Source organism: Apis mellifera, linkage group LG5 (assembly GCF_003254395.2).
Source record: "Apis mellifera strain DH4 linkage group LG5, Amel_HAv3.1, whole genome shotgun sequence".
Taxonomy (NCBI): Eukaryota; Metazoa; Arthropoda; class Insecta; order Hymenoptera; family Apidae; genus Apis; species Apis mellifera.
Genome location: NC_037642.1, coordinates 365,184 through 384,185, shown reverse-complemented (window position 1 = coordinate 384,185; position 19,002 = coordinate 365,184). Strand labels below are relative to the sequence as shown.

At 18.8% G+C, this 19,002-nt stretch overlaps 6 protein-coding genes across 11 annotated transcripts; 2 read left to right on the top strand and 4 right to left on the bottom strand.

Annotated features, from left to right (window-relative positions):
• Positions 1 to 2,102: 2,102 nt before the first annotated feature.
• On the top strand, positions 2,103 to 2,775 carry LOC725267 (uncharacterized protein CG4449). The gene is made up of 2 exons (XM_026441091.1): positions 2,103 to 2,162; positions 2,245 to 2,775. Exon 2 carries the CDS (start codon positions 2,274 to 2,276, stop codon positions 2,532 to 2,534), a length of 261 nt encoding a protein of 86 aa, XP_026296876.1. The 5' UTR covers positions 2,103 to 2,162; positions 2,245 to 2,273; the 3' UTR covers positions 2,535 to 2,775.
• Positions 2,372 to 5,396, bottom strand: LOC725303 (histone H4 transcription factor). Of its 2 annotated transcripts, none has more exons than XM_006572321.3 (5): positions 4,833 to 5,396; positions 4,028 to 4,364; positions 3,536 to 3,851; positions 3,111 to 3,234; positions 2,372 to 3,018 (listed from the first exon to the last, which is right to left on the bottom strand). In XM_006572321.3, the coding sequence occupies exons 1-5, from the start codon at positions 5,313 to 5,315 to the stop codon at positions 2,791 to 2,793; spliced, it is 1,488 nt and encodes a 495-aa protein (XP_006572384.1). In that variant the 5' UTR covers positions 5,316 to 5,396; the 3' UTR covers positions 2,372 to 2,790. The 2 variants fall into 2 exon arrangements, with proteins under 2 accessions (XP_006572384.1, XP_001121172.2); XM_001121172.5 differs by having other exon boundaries at positions 3,111 to 3,408; positions 4,833 to 5,315.
• On the top strand, positions 4,979 to 8,082 carry LOC725337 (tRNA modification GTPase GTPBP3, mitochondrial). 4 transcript variants are annotated; one of them, XM_006572324.3, is made up of 5 exons: positions 4,979 to 5,110; positions 6,335 to 6,508; positions 6,607 to 6,827; positions 6,969 to 7,681; positions 7,823 to 8,082. In XM_006572324.3, exons 2-5 carry the CDS (start codon positions 6,403 to 6,405, stop codon positions 8,061 to 8,063), a joined length of 1,281 nt encoding a protein of 426 aa, XP_006572387.1. In that variant the 5' UTR covers positions 4,979 to 5,110; positions 6,335 to 6,402; the 3' UTR covers positions 8,064 to 8,082. The 4 variants fall into 4 exon arrangements, with proteins under 4 accessions (XP_006572387.1, XP_016773016.1, XP_006572386.1 ...); XM_016917527.2 differs by lacking the exon at positions 4,979 to 5,110 and adding an exon at positions 5,120 to 5,229; XM_006572323.2 differs by lacking the exon at positions 4,979 to 5,110 and adding an exon at positions 5,496 to 5,577.
• A 2-nt stretch (positions 8,083 to 8,084) lies between these two features.
• Positions 8,085 to 9,968, bottom strand: LOC100578534 (TP53-regulated inhibitor of apoptosis 1). Of its 2 annotated transcripts, XM_006572325.3 has the most exons (3): positions 9,853 to 9,968; positions 9,361 to 9,586; positions 8,164 to 8,314 (listed from the first exon to the last, which is right to left on the bottom strand). In XM_006572325.3, the coding sequence occupies exons 2-3, from the start codon at positions 9,505 to 9,507 to the stop codon at positions 8,228 to 8,230; spliced, it is 234 nt and encodes a 77-aa protein (XP_006572388.1). In that variant the 5' UTR covers positions 9,508 to 9,586; positions 9,853 to 9,968; the 3' UTR covers positions 8,164 to 8,227. The 2 variants fall into 2 exon arrangements, with proteins under 2 accessions (XP_003251933.1, XP_006572388.1); XM_003251885.4 differs by lacking the exons at positions 9,361 to 9,586; positions 9,853 to 9,968 and adding an exon at positions 8,780 to 9,123 and having other exon boundaries at positions 8,085 to 8,314.
• A 327-nt stretch (positions 9,969 to 10,295) lies between these two features.
• LOC725409 (7-methylguanosine phosphate-specific 5'-nucleotidase) lies at positions 10,296 to 13,720 on the bottom strand. Its single transcript, XM_026440684.1, has 6 exons — positions 13,594 to 13,720; positions 11,828 to 11,926; positions 11,584 to 11,653; positions 11,116 to 11,468; positions 10,767 to 10,997; positions 10,296 to 10,456 (listed from the first exon to the last, which is right to left on the bottom strand). Exons 1-6 carry the CDS (start codon positions 13,618 to 13,620, stop codon positions 10,355 to 10,357), a joined length of 882 nt encoding a protein of 293 aa, XP_026296469.1. The 5' UTR covers positions 13,621 to 13,720; the 3' UTR covers positions 10,296 to 10,354.
• Positions 13,721 to 13,958: 238 nt separating this feature from the next.
• On the bottom strand, positions 13,959 to 18,360 carry LOC107965828 (cholesterol 7-desaturase). The gene is made up of 6 exons (XM_026440700.1): positions 18,109 to 18,360; positions 16,501 to 16,685; positions 16,187 to 16,353; positions 15,865 to 16,043; positions 14,729 to 15,109; positions 13,959 to 14,423 (listed from the first exon to the last, which is right to left on the bottom strand). Exons 1-6 carry the CDS (start codon positions 18,196 to 18,198, stop codon positions 14,187 to 14,189), a joined length of 1,239 nt encoding a protein of 412 aa, XP_026296485.1. The 5' UTR covers positions 18,199 to 18,360; the 3' UTR covers positions 13,959 to 14,186.
• Between the last annotated feature and the right edge of the window lie 642 nt (positions 18,361 to 19,002).

The window sequence follows — 19,002 nt, the reverse complement described above, 5'->3', positions numbered from 1 at the left end:
TTTCACTGAAGATCTTAAGAGATAAAAGAGAACTCAATATGGTCCACAGGTAAAACTATCGTTAACTTACGTCACCAAGTTATGCACCAATCGTATTTATTTAAAGAAAAAAAAACTTTTTTTTAAAGAATTCCTTAACAATTTTGAAAATTTATAAATTAATTATTGTTAATATATTTGTCAAAATTAAAATATACATTTAATTTGAATATAATCTAAATATAAATCAATATAATTTATATTTAATTTTAAAATAATTATATTATTAAGTCAAATATTAATATTGTTTTAAAAAAAATATTATTAAATATATATATGTGAAGCATAATTTTTTATTATTATAATTACATTTTTAGAAAGAATTGTATGATATTTCTATATATTTTTCAATTATTAAAATTTGAATCTTATAAAGCATATTGAAAGTATATAGTATTAAAATATTAAATAATGATATTTAATAATAGAAAGATTTAATCAAATAATAATTTACATATTAATTATTGAATTAATTTTTCACATTTCTTTTTATACGAAAAAATTTATTTTTATCAAACAATATTCGATTAAAATTATTCTCTGGAGATGGCAGTACAATCACAATTTAAACTAGTGTCGAGTAGAAAAAATTTATGATGTGAAAATTAAATGTGTTTCATTTTCTACATTTCTTTAATAAATATTATTCATTTTATTTTTTCAAATAATAATATTAATTATCATTATTGTAATTTACATTTATATTGTTTTTTCTTAAAGGAAGTTGTTTTTTCTTAAGTAACATATAAAAAATTTATATTTTGAACTATTCAAGAGATAATAAATTTAACCCTATTTTTTCTACTAAATAAAAGAAATTTAATTTTATTTTAATCTTTTCTTTGTAACATTTTAATAATAAGTGATATAATAAAGTATATATAAATTACATAATGGAAACAGTGCAATTAAGTTCATCTGAAGATGATGATGATATATATTTAAATTCTGTTGCAAAATTGAAAGGTAAATATATAAATTTTCTTTTTATTTTTATTTCTTCTTAATTCTTAATTCTTAAATATTGTTAATTTAAACAAGGAAATTAAATTATATTATATTAAAATTTAATTCTATAGCCTTGAAGAAAAAGCAGACATTACCACAATGTAAGGATCAAGAAAAGGAGGAGGAAAAACAAGCAAATAATGAAGAGTTGAAGCACGTCTAATACATATAGAATAAAGTTCATAAAAAATTAGTTTTTATAAAATTTTATAATTTTCTATTTCATGTATTATATTTCATTAATTTTTTTTTTCATTGTTATAATAAATATAACATTTTTGATACATATTTTATATAAATTATTAATTTACAGATCTAAAATTTTTAATGATACTGTTTTAAAACAAGGAACAAATCGAAAGATAAAAAATAAAAAGTATAGTTCTAAGCATCGATCAGCAAAACAAAAACAAGTAAGTTATGTCATTAATATCTATATTATATATATATATATAAATTATATCTATATTATATATCTAAAAAGAAAGTTTATTGTTTTAAATAATGACCAATAATTTTTTAACTAAAATATAATTTTTTTATTAATTTGTTCAATTAAAATATATTCTATATTAATATTTTTTTATTTCATATTTTTAGAAAAAAAATATATCTGAAATAGATTCAGATTTAGAAATTGTTTCTATAGAAGAGAAAAATTTATCAGAAAATGATTTATATATAGTTGAAGATAATATAACTGAATATCCAAATCCAAATGAAAATGAGAATTATGAAATAAATATTAAAATCCTTTGGCGATCAAAAAATATATATCGTTTGAATATTTGTCAAGTATATACAATATATTTCATAATTATATATAAATTTTTATAATCATGATTTTTATAATCATGAAATTTTTATATTTTTATATTAATGATTTATTTTATATAAAAATTATTTTATATCTTAATTTTTATTGTTTAATGCATTTATCTTAAAAATAAAATTAGATGCATTATTTCAGAATGAAAATTTTGGACAAATTTTTAAATATTTTGCTAATTTAGAGCAAGTATCAATTGATGAAATTTTAATAACGAAAAAAGATAAAATTATTAAAAGAAATGATACTCCAGTTTCTATAAATTTATCTGTAATAGACATACTTGGTAAGTTAATTATTTTTTAATATAAAATTATAGTTTATTTTAATATTTTTTTCAATAAGAATAAAATAAAATATTTTTATAGAAGGAGGTATTATTAAAAAAGACAATAGTATGATTTCAAACAATGTGATGGAAAAAAATGATAATATCTGTATGATAAAGATACAAACAACAAACAAGAAAAGTTTAACCATTTTTGTTAAACGAAATGAAAATTTCAAAACTTTATTAGAGAAATGTGCTCAAGAGTTCAATATTGAAAAATCAAAAATTAAATTGTATTTTGATGGAGAATTAATTGCCATAATGGATACACCTGATTCTTTAGAAATAGAAGATGAAGCATGTTTTGACCTTCAATTTTCTTCCTAATTAACATATTATATAATTAATGTTACATTTATTTAAAAAAAATGTATTTGATGAACTTATTTACATATATAAATAACATATAATTAATTACATTACTTTAATAAATTATTTATTTTAAAAGAAAATATTGAAAAAAATGAATTACTTGATTTCAAATTGATTAATTTACAATTTTTTGTAAAATATATAAATATTGACCATGAAATTAAAATTATAATAAAAAAATGTATGATATCCTAAATTTTATTAAAAAATTTTATGTTAGAATTAATGGTGGTCCATCTGAAGGTGGTAATTCCATAGTTTCTTGCGCTTCAACAACTCGACTTCTAATTATATTTCCTTCTGCATCAGTTTCATCAATCGTTATCAAAATATTTGAAATGACAGGCATAGATTTTCCTTCATTATTTTCTTCCTTTGATTTTTTTTCTGTTTCATTGTCTTCATCTTTTGACTCAGTTTCATTTAAATCTTCAAAAATCTAATAAATAATGAATGAAGTTATATATATATATAATTATTTATCTTTTATAAATATCAAAATATTATATCAAGTTTAAAGAAAAAGATTACCTCAATTTGTGGTACATTAGAATCTTTATTTAATTTAATTTTAAATTTTTTATTTTGTATTTTTAATTGATTGATAGAAGGATTTAATTCTTCTTCGACAGCTTCATATCTAACCATTTGTAATCTGTAACATCCATCTTTATCATGAGTATATTGAAATCTTGTATGACCACTAGGTAATTGCAATTGATGTGTTTCAATTAAATGTTTTGTTAATCTATAACTTTTTCTATATTTTATTGGACATTCATGACAACAATACCATCGCACTTGCATACTATGAACTCGTTCAACATGCCTTAAAATGTAGTTTCCTTCATTATTAAAAAATAATGCAAATTTTTTTTATAAATAATAAAAAGATAGAATTTTTTTTTGATCTTTTTTATTTAAATTTTCATTAAATAAAAATTTCATTTAAATACCTATCAAGAGTATATGCACCCTTGCATTTATATAGACATCCTTCAAAATGACATGAAAAATTAGGTCCATTTGTATGAACTGTCATGTGTGAATCTAAATCTTGCTGAGATTTAGCAGCATGATTGCAAAGTTGACAAGGAAAACTTCTGGTGGAAACATGTCGATATCTAACATGTTTAGCTAAACTTGCTGGTGATTCACAACTCATATCACAAAGACTACATTTATAATTAAAAACATGCATTTGCATGTGATCTCTCAAAATTCCTTCAGTTGGGTAAAACTTATTACAATGAGAACACTGGAATCCTTGAACTAATAAAAATTATTTTTATATAAACTTAATTTTTTAATATAAATTATTATAAATATTAAAAATAATTTACTTATCAAATCTTAATATTTATTCTAAACATTTTAGTAATTAAAAAAATTACTCATAATATTTAAATTGTAATGTATAAGTGAATAAAAATTTTTTAAAATTTTACCATCAATTGGAATTTGTCGTTTGCAATGTACATGAAATTTTGTATTAGAAGCAAAAGTAGCACCACAATCAGGACAAGCAACAATTTTTTCCTTTGTATGATGTCGTATATGATCTCTCAATTTGTATAAATTAGGATATAAATTACTACAACCTGTCCATTTGCATTCTAAACCTCCTTCAACTTTGTTACCTCTTGGACCTTCCTGAATATGAGCAGCTACATGATATAAATATAATTGATAATTTCTAAAATATTTTAAACATTCTTCCCAGCGACAAAGAAGTGGTGCTGGAAGATCTACAACATTTTTCCATTCAGAATCTCTACAACATTTCTGAAATATATAATCTATAATTTATATGTTATTATATATATAGCTACTTTTTTCTTATAAATACTTACATATATAATTATATATAATATATATATAATTATATAATTATATAATTATATATATATTTTTATAAATATTTATATACTCATATCATCCCAATCATATTAATCCTAATTGATTTTTAAATCAAATAAATTGAAAATAATATAAAAGTAAATTTTTAAATTTTATTAAAATTTAATTAAATTTAATTTAATTAAAATTTATATTTATATTTATTTATATTTATAATATTATTTATATTTATATTTATATTTATAAATAAAATATTTATATTTAAATAATATCGTTTTTTATTTCAAATAAAAATAAAATATTATATTATTATATATATTATATAATTTTATTTTATAAAATAAAATTATTTATAACATATATTAAAAAAATATAGTAGAAATAATTACTTACAGGTAATTTAATTCTAGTACGAATATTTGATCCAATGCATTTTAATTTAGTATGATAAGCATGATAATTAACATGTCTAGAAATCTCATCAGGATCATTACTTTCATATAAACAACCACTCCATTGACATACATAAACATTAATGTCTTTTTCATTAATTCGCGTATTTAAATCTGACACGTGCGTGGCCACGTGATTTATAAATTTCTCAACATGATTGGCTTCATATTTGCAATTAATCCATTCACAAGAGAGATGATAAACTTCACGTTTTACTGGTAAACCAACTCTTCTTCTTTTTGCACCATTTTCTGATACGGAATCAAATTCAGAATCAGTATTATAACTATCATTGTCATCTATCTGTTTCCTTTTAAATTGTATTTCATCAGTATATGTAAAATTTTTTTGTGATTCTACCCAATCATTACACTGTTTTTGTACATCTTTACTAGTTATTAAGTTTTTTGCAAATTCTGCCATTTTCTTAATTTATTTTAACATTTATATTATAAACTTATTACGCAATTCAATTATTACAAATTCAACTTTTGATTTTGTATTATAAATATTTATATTAAAATGAATAAAACACTTAAGAAATTTTTTTAATTTAAAAAGAAATATTTAATTTTTATATAAATTGAAAATATTAATCTAATTTTTATATTCCTGTCAATGATCTTGTTCGACATACTTATACTTAAATACCTAACCTTATGTGAAAAAAATATAAATGAAATACGTAAAGTGTCATATCACATTTAAAAAGAGTTTAAAGTTTATATATTAAATAATCAAATGTTACGAATATTTTTAAATAAAAATATTTGGAAGTTAACGACTTCAAAAATAACGAGACATACAATTTTTATTCCACATCAAATTTTACATCAAAAATACTTTGATGAATCTAGATCATCCACAATTTACGCACTTTCTTCTGGTTGTTTTATTTTTTTTTTTGTATCTTTTGCAATATTTATATTTTCATTAAATTAATTTTACAATTGTATAATTTTATACAATTGTGTAATATATATGTAATTTTAATTTAAAATCATCGACATTATTTTTTATGACAAACATTTTACATTTCGCTAATTTATTTGCGCACGCGCTTCATAATCATAAACTTAATTATTTAAAATATATTTAAAATATATATATATATACATGTATATATAAATAAAATATTGCTTATATATATATATATAAACAATATCTTTTTATTTATGTTATATTTTAAATTATTAATTCGATAAAATATTTTTTAAAATAGAATAAAAATAAAAATACTGCTAAAATTTTTATATCTATTATTTATTTATATTTTTGTTTAATTTTTATATTTATTTATTTATATTTTATTTAAAAAATTATTTTGAATTCAATATATTAAATTATTTTAAATTATTATAATGTTTTTATTATATGATCTCATTAATATGAACTTATTAATCTATTTAAATTATTAAATAATAAAATCTTTTATATTAAAGGATATGGGAAATGTGGAGTAGCAGTAATTCGAATATCTGGTCCAAAAGCATTAATAGCTTTAAAAAGAATGACAAAAATATCTAAATTAATACCTAGAATGGCTCTCTTAAAAAAAATCTATGATCCTGAAACAAAAGAAATGTTAGATAGAGGTCTATGTCTTTGGTTTCCAGGTAATGATAATATAATTTAAATAAAATTTAAATAAAATAAATTTAAAATTATATATGTGAATTAATATAAAAAATAAAATTAAATATGGACAATTTAGGACCCAATTCATTTACTGGTGAGGATTGTATAGAATTTCATGTTCATGGTGGTCCTGCAGTAATTACATCAATCCTAAATGCTCTTGCAAAGCTACATTTTCAGTTAGCATTTCCTGGTGAATTTACAAGAAGAGCATTTTTAAATGGAAAATTAGATTTAACTGAAGCAGAAGGTATAGGTGATTTAATCGAAGCAGAAACTGAGAAACAACGTAAACAGGTAAAAATAAAATCATAAAAGTACTTTTTTATTATTTCATATTATTATATTATATCATATATTAAAAAATTATATTTATATTATAATTATATTATAATATAATATATATTATATTATTTTTTTTTACTAAAATCTTAACAGGCTTCTAATCAAACAATTGGTTCTCTTTATCATATCTATGAGTCATGGCGTATTATTCTTTTAAATATTCTTGCTAATTTAGAAGCTTATATTGATTTTGCTGAAGAGCATAATGTAACTTCTAATATCTTAGAAGATACTAAAATTAATATTCAAAAATTATATGTAAAAATACAACAACATCTTTCTGATGAAAGAAAAGGAGAAATTTTACGTAGTGGAATACATGTAGCAATTCTTGGAAAACCCAATGTAGGAAAAAGCAGTTTTTTAAATCTTCTTTCTAAAAAAAATGCAGCTATTGTTACATCTTTGCCAGGAACAACAAGAGATATTATAGAATTAACAATAGATATTTGTGGATATCCAATGATTCTTGCAGACACTGCTGGGATTAGAAATAATCCAGAAAATGAAATAGAAATAGAGGGTATTAAAAAAACAAAGGAATATTCAAAGAAAGCAGATTTTATTATATGCATAATTAGTGCAGAAAATAATGTAAAAACATCTTTAGAAGATTTTCTAAAACAATATAAGAATTTTTTGGAAATCGATAAAAAAAGAGTTCTTTTAATATTAAATAAAATAGATTTGATTAAAGAAGATGAAATAGAAAGTTGGAGAAAACAAAATGTTATTCCTATATCATGTAAAACACAAGAAGGTTTAAAAGAACTTATAAATGCATTGGGACAATGTTTTGAAGAAATGTGAGTATATATAAAATTGAAAATTAAATAAATGTTATAAATAATTTTAAGCGTTGTAATAAAACATTTATATTTTTATTTTTTTATTATAATTATTATAAATAAAACTTGTTTATTTTATTAATTTATCTTTAATTTCAGATGTGGAAATCCATGTAAAGAAAGTCCTGTTATCAGTCATGCTCGATATAGAAATCATTTATTGCACGTTTTAGATTATCTTAAATATTATTTAGAGAAAACTAAAATACCAAATTATGATATGGCTATATCTTTACAGGATATTAGAAATGCAGCAAGAGAACTTGGCAAAATAACTGGTTCTATTAATAATGAAGAAGTTCTTGATATTATTTTTAAAAATTTTTGTATAGGAAAATAAAAATGCATACATTTAAAAATCAGTATTTATACTTGGTATTTATTAATGAAAATGAAAAGTCATAATCATAATCATTATTTATGAAAAAATATATAACACATTTTTAATAAAATATAAAAAAAAAATTCTGTTAAGGAATTCAATTATTATTAAAGACATAATTGTCAATTTTCAGTTTTCTTTTCTTGTTCTGTTCCTAAATGAGTTATATTTATTTCATCCAAATTTATGTTTTGATCTTTCATTGCTTGCTGAAACATAATAATATACATTTTTTAAATTGTACCAAAATAATTGTTTAATGGTAAAATAAGTAATAATAATATGTATATTTAAAATATTTATAAAATATAACATAACACAAAATAATTATATAAATTTATATTGACTTTATATAATTTCAAACATAGAAATTAATAATCACAGAATTCTTAAAATTATTGAAATTTTGACAAAAATTAAATTTTTATATTTAATACATTTATTAATTTTTATTATAGTCTATTTTATCTAGATTAAAAGATTTTAAAATAGTTCTAAGGTTTATAATTTTAAAATGTAAAAATTAAAATCTAAATAATCACACATATTTCATATAATTTTTTTATAGTATATATTTATCATATAGTCTTTTTATAAAATAAAAACTTTATTTTAAACAAATAAAAGGTTAGAATTTCAAAAATAAAGTTAATTTTTGTCACTGTTTAACTTACCGCTACGCACTTGGTATAAACTTTAAGTAATGGTGCACATTCACTATCATCATAAATTCCACGTAAAAATTTTTCAGAAAACCAATCATTAAAACAACGATCATACTTTGCTTTTAATTCTTTACAAGCTTCCATAATTTATTGTTAAATTTAATTAATTGCACATTAATTTAAATAGTGAATTGAAAATTAATATTATGTTAATAATTATAAAAATTTTGTTTGGTTATTCATTATGTATTCAAAAGAAAATAAAATTGTGCAATCCATACATTCCATGCATTACAAATGATTTTCATTATTACTGTGCACAACACATATTGCATTATTTTACATATTTTTAAAATTTAATTTAAAAAAAAATAAATATAATTATACTTTTACAATTATTTATATTTTAATTTGTAATTGTAACTGAATCCATTTTTAATTAAAATTTAAAAAAATTTCTAAAAAATTATTTTAATTTCATTTCATGATACATACATTTTTATGATATATGTAAAATTGTAATTTTTTTATTTTTAAACTGAACATTTAATTCAAATGGAATTTTATAAAGAGAAAAAAAATTTGATTACCTGAAGACATTGATTATACAATTTGAAATGATTTGAGCACATTGAATCATCTAAATCTCCTTTAAGAAATTTTTCGGAAAACCAAAGCTTAAAGCATCCATCATATTCTTTTTTGAGATTATTGCAAGCTTCTGCAATACTATTCATTTAATATTTTTATTTATTATTAATTTCAAAATATAATTTTACTCAAGTTTTTTTAAATTTTTTATATAATTAGTAATACCTATAAAAAATATATTTTAAATGAAAATTAGAAATTAATTAAAGTAATTTATTTAAATATTATTAATTTGATTGTAATTATCGATTCTATAATATTTAATATCGATTAAAATCGATTAATCGGATTGTGTTTATTTATAACTATGTACTTCATAATAATAAATTATCTTGTTAAATTTTATTATAAAATTCATTTAATCGAATATTATAATTTAACATTTCGGAAAATGATTATAAAATGAATTGAAAAAATTTAAAGTAACTTACGTCGAAATAGTTTTAGATTACAAAATTTTTAAATTTTAATAAACGAAAAGCACAAAAGTAGTTTTTGGTTAGTAACGTATCAGGTAAATCAATGATCAACGGTTCTCAATTTGTTTTTCTTAATATATGTTAAAATAATATATATTCATTATTTGCATAGGGAATTTCATGAATGTATGATTATATATTTAATTTAAAAAGATAAATTATATAAATTTAAATATAAGCGAGAACACATTTTTATTTAATTATTTTAATAAGATTAATTAAATTTTATACAATTAAAAGATACATACATATTTAAAAAATATATAAATATCTAATATATAAAACCGCACTAAAAACACAATTTATAAATGATAAAGAAAATGATGTAAAATGATATTTTTGAACATAGTTTGTTAAACAACTTTAAATAAAATAAATAAATTGCAATTAAGATAAAGATTAAAAGTGAAAAGGAGATACTTTACAAATAATAAAAATAAAAAGTTGAATTCTTTTATAATAATAATCTTAATATATCAATTGGAACTTGCATTGTTTGATCATCAACTAAGACAATATCAAATTTTTCCATATATGAAGCTAGACTATTTTCAACCTGTAAAAAATTTAATTTGTAAATTTATTAAAAATAATTATATATTACATATATTGTATATAATTATATATTGAAATTGTAAGATTATTTAAGACAAATCAAATTATATTATATTCATAATTTTATTTCAAATTAATTATGTATATATGTTAATATAAACAAATATAATAATATATATTTTAAATAAAAAATATATAATTATTATTATTAATTATTTACACATTATTTATTAATATATTTGAATATACTATAATTATTTTTCATAATATTTTTTAAATATGAATATATAAATTACTATATGAATACCTACATTGTCATAAAGAAAACCAATTTTTAAAACAGCACAAGTATTTAACATTCCATCAACCATTGATGCATCACCTATAGTATCACCCATTAAAAGAATATTTTTTCTTTTTTCAAAAACTTTAAAATATTCTTGTTCTATAGCATGTTCGTTTTTATTAAAAACATGAATTAATCCTTCATTTTGAAATCCTGCTAATTTCCCATCTTCATACTTAAGAAAATTTGAGATTATCTAAAAGATTAAAGTAATTTTTACTATTATGTTTACGTTTATGTTTATTTATATTATTATTATATATTTTTAAAAAGTTACAAATTTATAAAAAGAGTTGTGTTTAAAATATCATTACCTTTACATTATTAAATAAAATTTCTTGGTTTTCTAAAATAGCTTGAACAATATCTCCTAAACCAGCACTAAAAACCAGTACTGGAACTTCAGCAAGATATAATTTTGTTAAAAGTTCTTTTGTACCATCCCTTAAATTTGTTCCATAAATCTTGCTTACTTCTGATATTTCATTAGGATCAAAAGGTATTCCTTTTAGTATTTCTTCTGCAGCTATCATCCAATCTGTCATTGCCTCTGTTTTTATTTGAATTGATAAATCAGGATCTATTTCAATCGGCCTATACTTTTTATAAAGACGATTTGATTCTTTTGTATATATTTCTGGAAGTTGCTTGCATTTGCTAAAAATTCCTATTTTTTTTTAAATTACAAAAAAAATTGTATTTTATTTACTTTATTATAATAAAAATTATATGTATATAATTATACTTATATTTTTTATTACAATAAAATATTATTTACATACCAAAACTACTAAGAACTTTTTTTCCATTTACATGTTGTTTTGTTAATGTTAAATCAAAATCTGTAACTATCTGAAATTAGAATTTTTTAATGAAATTGAAATCAAGATGATATATTATGAATTATTTTATTATTATTAAATTACTAATAATATATATATATATATATATTTAAAATAAAAATTTATGAATATAAAAAATTAATATTAAAAAAAATATTAAATAAATAGTTTAAAAACATTGTACCTGTAAAGAATTACATCCATCTGTCAACATTGTGTTTATTATCCTTAATAAATTTTTTTTGTCCTTGATATGGACATGTTTTAATTTTAGTGTTGGGAACTATATAAAAAAGAAGATATTTAAGGAATTGCTAAAAATATACATATAAATATAAATATAAATGTAAATATAAATATACATATTTTAAATCAATAATTAAAGTTTAAAATTTTCTAATACATTGTATTCATACATAAAAAAAATTTTATATAATTAATACATTTAATATAATTACATAAATAATTACATAATTATAAAAGAAAATTATTCTTAAAAATTATCTCATTATGATGAATTCTGTTATTTTTTTAAAATATTATTGAAAAAGGATTTTAATATAAGCAGATCTCTTGAAAAATAATATTATTAATATTATTAGTATTATTATTTATAATTTTATACATAATATATATAATAATATTACATTTAATTTAATATAACAAAAAATTATAAGAAAGTTTCAATTAGTAATATATTATCAATTATATTATTCAATTAGTATATATAATTAGTAATATATTATAATCTATTTAAGAATTAAAAACTTACAAATATAATGAAAAAATATTTAATAAGAATTTATAAATATAATAAAAAGAAAAATAATTTCAATAATTAATTAAAATTTGGAAAAAAAATTATATTATATCAGATTTATAGTATTAATTTATATAATAAAAATTTATAGTACTAATCAATAAATTTTAATTTTAATATTTTATAACAATCAAACATAGAATAAATTTTTTTTTTGATTAGCTCATTAAAAAACTTTTTGAAAGATTTTTAAAATTTTTTGATTACATTACTTGATATTTAAATGTTTAAAAATTTATGATTATATTATAAAGTATATATTTTTAAATAATTTGATTTTTCTAAAAAAAAACATTTTATGTAAGAGATTATTAAGCAATTATATTTTTTATTTATTAATTTATTAATTACTACATATAATATATTATTTATAAATTTAAATTTAATTTCATTCAATTATTTTTTCATTATTGCTACATATCTATATAATTTTTTATTAGTTTTATCTGTCACTTTATATGTAAGTTTTTGAAAATAGAATAATAAAGTATAAATAAATGCATTGATTAATATTAACAAATAAAAATTAATATATACTTATTTCGATAATTAAATTTATGCATAGATTAATACTTTTATTAATGTTCTATTCTTTTTGTAGAAAGCATTTAGACATGTAATATAAATGAAAATTATTATTATTTTTATTGCATTTTTTGTTTGTTGTTTGAATATTAATTTTTTTATTAATTAATTTTTTAATTTGCTAATAAATTATTTTTTTATTATTTTTATTATTTTAAATTTTAATTATAATTATTTTAAATTTTATTTTTTATTATATTTTAGATAATTTCTTTATCACAAAACTTTTGATAAATTTTTTATATCTATTATTTTTTTATAATAGACATATTATAAAAAATATTTATATATACATTAATAAAGATCTAAATAACTATAAATCACTATATAACTACTATATATTTTAAATTATAATAAAATATTAACTATTAATTTTTTAATTCTTTGATTTTTGAATTATAACTAAAATATATTACAAAGTAATTAACAAAAAAACAATGAAATTAAGGTTATGTTTCAATACAATACCGCCAAAATATTAAAATAATATAATGTTAAATACAATAGCTAAATAGAAAAAACCGCGAAAAATTTAAATTACTCACATCATTTAAATCTATTTCAGAAGTCATGTTTTTTTTTTGCGATGAAAATAAATTTTTTATGGTAGCTAACTGTTTTTAAGGTATTGAAGAGCCGCCACTCATTCGATTAACCAATTAGCTACAATGTGATTTATATAGATATAACATTATTATTTTTTTTATTGAATCTGAATTATGTAAGTTTTTTAAGAAAATATAAATTCAAATATCTTCTTAAATAATATTTATTCAAGATTTATTATTTTTAATAATATTTATTTAAAAAAAGAAATAAGATTGTAAAAATATGTATGTTTATTTTTTTTATAAAAAAGATAATATATTATATTATGGAGAATTCAATTTAAATATATAGGATATAGGTATTTAAATATATAAGAATAATATAATATATTTGAATTTTAGATTAAATACATCATCTTCCCCTTTCCCATTTTTTTTGTAAATATTTGTGCATTTTTCATTGTAAATATTTTCAATTTATTATTAACATTATAAATGAATTATTTTTTCAATTTTCATTAATATTATAATTTATATAATGAAATTTGAGTTCCGTCAAAAATACAAAAATATTTTTCAATACAAAAAATTTACCATTGTAAAGATTTAATGGCAGAATGATAACTTGGACTATGTTGCGAATAAAATTGAGCATACCATCTACGATAAGCAAGTATGCTTTTATCTTCTTTGACCAAGAGGGGTTGTTTTTCGAACTTCTTTCGATTCCAAATAGCTACATCTCTTTCAAACATTAAGCATTCTGCTAAGAATAACATACTAGCATATGGGCCAAGCAGAGGAGGAGAATATAGTAAATGAGTCACCTAATAATAAAAATGATAATAACAATAATTATAATAAAGAAAATATTTGTATGTAAATTTGTATGTATGTAAATATTTTTTTTAATAAATAAAAAAACAATGATTCAAAATAATGCAGTAATTAATTTTTTTACTGAAATTTAAATCTTTTCTAAGAAATAAGTTTATTATTATTATTTTTTAAAGAAAATTGTATTCTTAATAAATTAGTATATAATTAATAATATATAATATATAGTTAAAAAAATACAAATAAAAAATGTAAAAAAATTTTAATAATGTTATATATTTAAAATTTTAAGAACCTTTTGTAAAAGGGGTTCCATTGGTGTTACTGTTTGAAAAATACACATTGATCCCAAAGAAGTATGCATCATAAGTTCGACATATCCCGGGCCTATTTGTTGAACATTTACATCCAATTGTAAAAGTTTAAATTTCTCAAATAGAATTAGACTGTGTCTTAAAGTCATATATGCTCTATGCCTTAAGTTTTCATCATCTTGTTTTATTGCTTTGATTTCTTTAGAATCTTGGGATTTTAAGAAAGAATTATGTGGTGTCCAATTAACGTTCGTCCATGAATGTCGAGCAAAAGAAGAAAAAAAATTTGCAATTTTTGTAAATATTGCTGGACCATGTACTGCACTAAGATGTGCTGAATCAGCACCATTTTCTGCAACTTCCTGAAAATTATAATATTTATATTATAATATTTTGTCTTACAACTTTATTTTTGATTAAATATTTTATTATTACCAATTTTTTATTTTTATTTAATATTGAATAAAATAAAAATCAAATGGTTTATCTATAATTTTTAATAATTTTTTATAAAATATTTATTTTTGTATATTTAATATAATTGTATAATATTTTTATTATTTTTTGCCATGTTAATTTTAAAATTATTTTTACTTTATTAATTAACATCTTAATTTTGCTTTAGTTTGAGAATGATAGTTATGAGTTATTTCTTACCTGTTTAAACTCAAAACAACGATCATCATTCTTAGAATTCATCATGGAGGCTGCAATCAAGGAGTCCAAAATCCATTTCTTATTTCAAATATCCATCAGCTTTATTTAACACATATCTAAAAAAAAAAAAAAAAAGAAGAAAAAAAAAAGAAAAAAAATAATACTAAAATCACTGCCGATTTAAATGTTAATGATAATTTGGTTTCCTTGATTTTAGTTTCCATGATCGATTGAAATCTTTATTTTAATTATTCTTAATCTTCAAATATAAAAACTTTATTCTCTTTATATATATATATATATATATATATATATATATATATATATATATATATATTATAGATAAAAATTTTAGAATAATAAAAACAAAATTTGACTTTTCATTCAGTATTTCATATTATTATTTATATTATAAAATAAATAAGTAATGAAATTGTATTTAAATTAATTAAAACCTGACCTGTATATGACAATTAATAAGAAATTCATTTCGGCCATGATAACGCCATGTTCGATTTAAAACATGGCTAATTGTTTGTGGTTGCCAATTTGGTTCTAATCCTTCTGCATGATACCAAACGAAAATAATTTCGTTAGCTTCACAACTTTTCCAAGTTTTAGTTCTAGCAATATGTGGCACTAAAATAAAGTATACAGTATAATTAATATACAATATATATAAATAGCTTTAAAATTAAAAAATTAAAATTAAAAAAAGATAAAATATAATTAAATAAAATTAAAATTAAGATACAATTAAATAAAATTATAATTTAAATTACCTTTATCAGCATATGGGATGTGATTGCATTGTCCATCAGAACCACGAAATTGCCAACCATGAAAAGGACATTCTAAGCAATCACCTTTTACACGTCCACCCTCAGCCATATTTGCACCCAAATGAGGACAATAGGCATCTAAAATTCTTACTGTCCCATTATCTGTTCTTTAAATAAATATTATTATTAAATATTATTATTAAATTTATATAAAGATCAATTATGCTTTTAACAATTTCTTGAATTAAAAACAATTATAAAATAAATTTTTTAATTTTTTAATCATTCATTTTACATTTTAAAAATTAAAATACCTGAAAACTGCAAAATTTTGTCCAAGTGCAGCTACATGTTTCACTTGACCTTTATCTAATTGAGAACTTTCTAACAAGGCAAACCATCCGTTTGGATAAACTGGAGGAAGCTTACCCAATTTTCGTTTCTTTGATTCTAAGTGATTAGCTAAAACTGTTTTGTTATCGCCTTCTAGCCTTAGATCCTAAAAAAATATTATATTTTAACTTTTGAATTATTATATTTATAATAAAAAAAATTAATTGAAATAATAGTTATGTAAACTTAATAATAGTTTTTTTGATATGTAAATATTAAAATATCAATGAAATTATTATTTTTTAAGAAATAAGAATAAAAAATAAAATTTTAAATTTAGGATTATATAATATAAAGTTATTATATAATTTATATATTACATAAATAATTAAACTTCTTAAAATGATAAAATTAAAACTTTTAAAATTTGTTATAAAATTTGTATAAAAAAAAGAGAAATAATAAAATATTATCTAAAATAAAAAAAGAAAAAAATTGGAATCTTTTGTTAATTCTTTTAATTATTTTTAATATTTAAATAGATATTACATAAATATTATAATATATAAATATTTATAAAAATTATATTTATATTATATTATTATATTAATAAATATATATATATTATTATGTATATAATATTTATAAATATATATATAATATTTTTATTTTTTTCATTTTGAATTATTTAATAAGATTAAATTATATTATGCTTTCCTTTTAAAGATTGAAAGAATCGCTGACATGAAGAAAAAGGATTCTACGACGTCAGAAAGAACGTCAAGAAATCTTTCACATTTGTAAACATAATGTTATCGTGATGTTCATATCTGTGCATATCGTTTATGTTAAAATTTGAAATTAATTTGTATGAAATTAATTTAATAAAAATAAAAAAAAATGCAAAAAATTGAATTTAAATAAGTTATTTTTATTTTTTATTTTATTTATATTTTTATTTTTATATTTTCTTGAGAAATGAATATTAATATTTTAATAAAGATATATGTAGTTTATATAAATAATAATATAACATATTTAAATAAATAATTAATAATTATTTTTTTCTTTGTAATAAATAAATTATATATAATAAAGAATATTTTATTTGTTTTTTTGTTAATTTAAAGGAAATTAAACTATTAAAAACATCATAGTATGAATAATTAAATCAAATCATTCTCAAATTTAATAATTATTTTATATTATAAATAATACATTATTTATGTAAATTTATATAAATTTATTTTAAACTTAATGTAATATGTTTAAAATTAAATAAGATTTTTTGAATTTTTTTTTCAAAGAAATTTTAAAAATTTTATACTAAACATATGTAAAATATAATTTTTATTAATATTTTATTATTTATTACTGATTCATTTTATATTAAATTGTTAATAATATATATATCACAATAATTTAATAAATTAGTGTAATTTTAATTATTTTCTTATTTTTTTTTTTATAATTAATAAATGTTTGTTCAGTCAATTAATTTGAATTTACATTATTTACACTAATAAAAAGAAAAATAAAAGATGTGATATAAGTAGGTAAATCGGATAATGGTATCAAAGAAGACTCACCTTGATCCAGTTGATCTTGTACAAATAGGAAACAAGAAGAATACCAAAAAACAGAAGAAAAGCACCACCGAAGCTCCACCATCCGGCCATCGTTGTCTTCTTCACCCTCTGCCCCCGAACGAAGAAAAGCAAGTGCACTCTAAAAACTTGTCCCTCTGGAACACCTTCGGAACCACCTCTCTTATTCTCCTTGTTCTCACTCCTCTTCTTTCTCTCTTTATTTTCTCCTTTCCTTTTCCTTCCAGTCGATCTTTTCTCTTTTTTCTTCCTTCCTTCCTTCTTTCTCTCCTGTTGCTCTCTTTCTCACTTTTTCCTTTTTCTTTTCCTTCTTTTTTTCTTCTTCACTCTCTTCCTTCTTTTATCACTCTTCCGTTATCTTTCTTCTTCCTTTCTTTCTTTCTTTCTTCCTCTTGTACTACTACTTTTCTTCCTTCTTTTCTTCCTCTTCTATTTCTGCCCTTTTTCACATTGCTCTTATTTGTTTCTTCCTCTCTCCCTTTAATATTTTTCTACACCTGTTCCGATGCACTTTTTCAAACTTTATTTAATCCTTCGTTCCTATATTCTATAATTTTTCGATATTTTCGAAAATTCAAAATTCAAAATTCAAAATTCAAAATTCATGTTTTAAAAAAAAATACAAATCAATTAAAATAAATATTATTTGTATTTCTTTAGGTATTTAATTATTAATTGAAAACATTATTTAATTTAATTAATTTTAATTATTATTACTAATTATATTTAATTATATATGCTTTTCTTTATATTGCTAATTATATTGAGCTTCTTTTTTAATTGAAATCTAATAACCCTAATGATGAAAATGATAAAATTTATATAATGAATGAATTATATATATATAATAATATATAATGAATGAATATATATGAT

What these genes read in the sequence shown, in the direction of transcription:
- LOC725303 (XM_001121172.5), bottom strand. Translation starts at nt 5,315, where the DNA reads ATGGCAGAATTTGCAAAAAACTTAATAACTAGTAAAGATGTACAAAAA. An exon ending in GTACTAGAATTAAATTACCT is followed by an intron (nt 4,365 to 4,832) that starts GTAAGTAATTAT and finishes TATATATTTCAG; the next exon opens with AAATGTTGTAGAGATTCTGA. An exon ending in CTAATGTACCACAAATTGAG is followed by an intron (nt 3,019 to 3,110) that starts GTAATCTTTTTC and finishes ATTATTTATTAG; the next exon opens with ATTTTTGAAGATTTAAATGA.
- LOC107965828 (XM_026440700.1), bottom strand. Translation starts at nt 18,198, where the DNA reads ATGGCCGGATGGTGGAGCTTCGGTGGTGCTTTTCTTCTGTTTTTTGGT. An exon ending in ACAAGATCAACTGGATCAAG is followed by an intron (nt 16,686 to 18,108) that starts GTGAGTCTTCTT and finishes ATATTTTTTTAG; the next exon opens with GATCTAAGGCTAGAAGGCGA. An exon ending in CAAAATTTTGCAGTTTTCAG is followed by an intron (nt 16,354 to 16,500) that starts GTATTTTAATTT and finishes ATTTATTTAAAG; the next exon opens with AACAGATAATGGGACAGTAA.
- LOC725409 (XM_026440684.1), bottom strand. Translation starts at nt 13,620, where the DNA reads ATGACTTCTGAAATAGATTTAAATGAT. An exon ending in AAAAGTTCTTAGTAGTTTTG is followed by an intron (nt 11,469 to 11,583) that starts GTATGTAAATAA and finishes AAAAAAAAATAG; the next exon opens with GAATTTTTAGCAAATGCAAG. An exon ending in TTGGTTTTCTTTATGACAAT is followed by an intron (nt 10,457 to 10,766) that starts GTAGGTATTCAT and finishes AATTTTTTACAG; the next exon opens with GTTGAAAATAGTCTAGCTTC.
- LOC100578534 (XM_006572325.3), bottom strand. Translation starts at nt 9,507, where the DNA reads ATGAATAGTATTGCAGAAGCTTGCAATAATCTCAAAAAAGAATATGAT. An exon ending in TGTATAATCAATGTCTTCAG is followed by an intron (nt 8,315 to 9,360) that starts GTAATCAAATTT and finishes ATTATGTTTCAG; the next exon opens with CAAGCAATGAAAGATCAAAA.
- LOC725337 (XM_006572322.3), top strand. Translation starts at nt 5,634, where the DNA reads ATGTTACGAATATTTTTAAATAAAAATATTTGGAAGTTAACGACTTCA. An exon ending in AATTTACGCACTTTCTTCTG is followed by an intron (nt 5,779 to 6,334) that starts GTTGTTTTATTT and finishes TTTATATTAAAG; the next exon opens with GATATGGGAAATGTGGAGTA. An exon ending in TCTATGTCTTTGGTTTCCAG is followed by an intron (nt 6,509 to 6,606) that starts GTAATGATAATA and finishes TGGACAATTTAG; the next exon opens with GACCCAATTCATTTACTGGT.
- LOC725267 (XM_026441091.1), top strand. Translation starts at nt 2,274, where the DNA reads ATGATTTCAAACAATGTGATGGAAAAAAATGATAATATCTGTATGATA.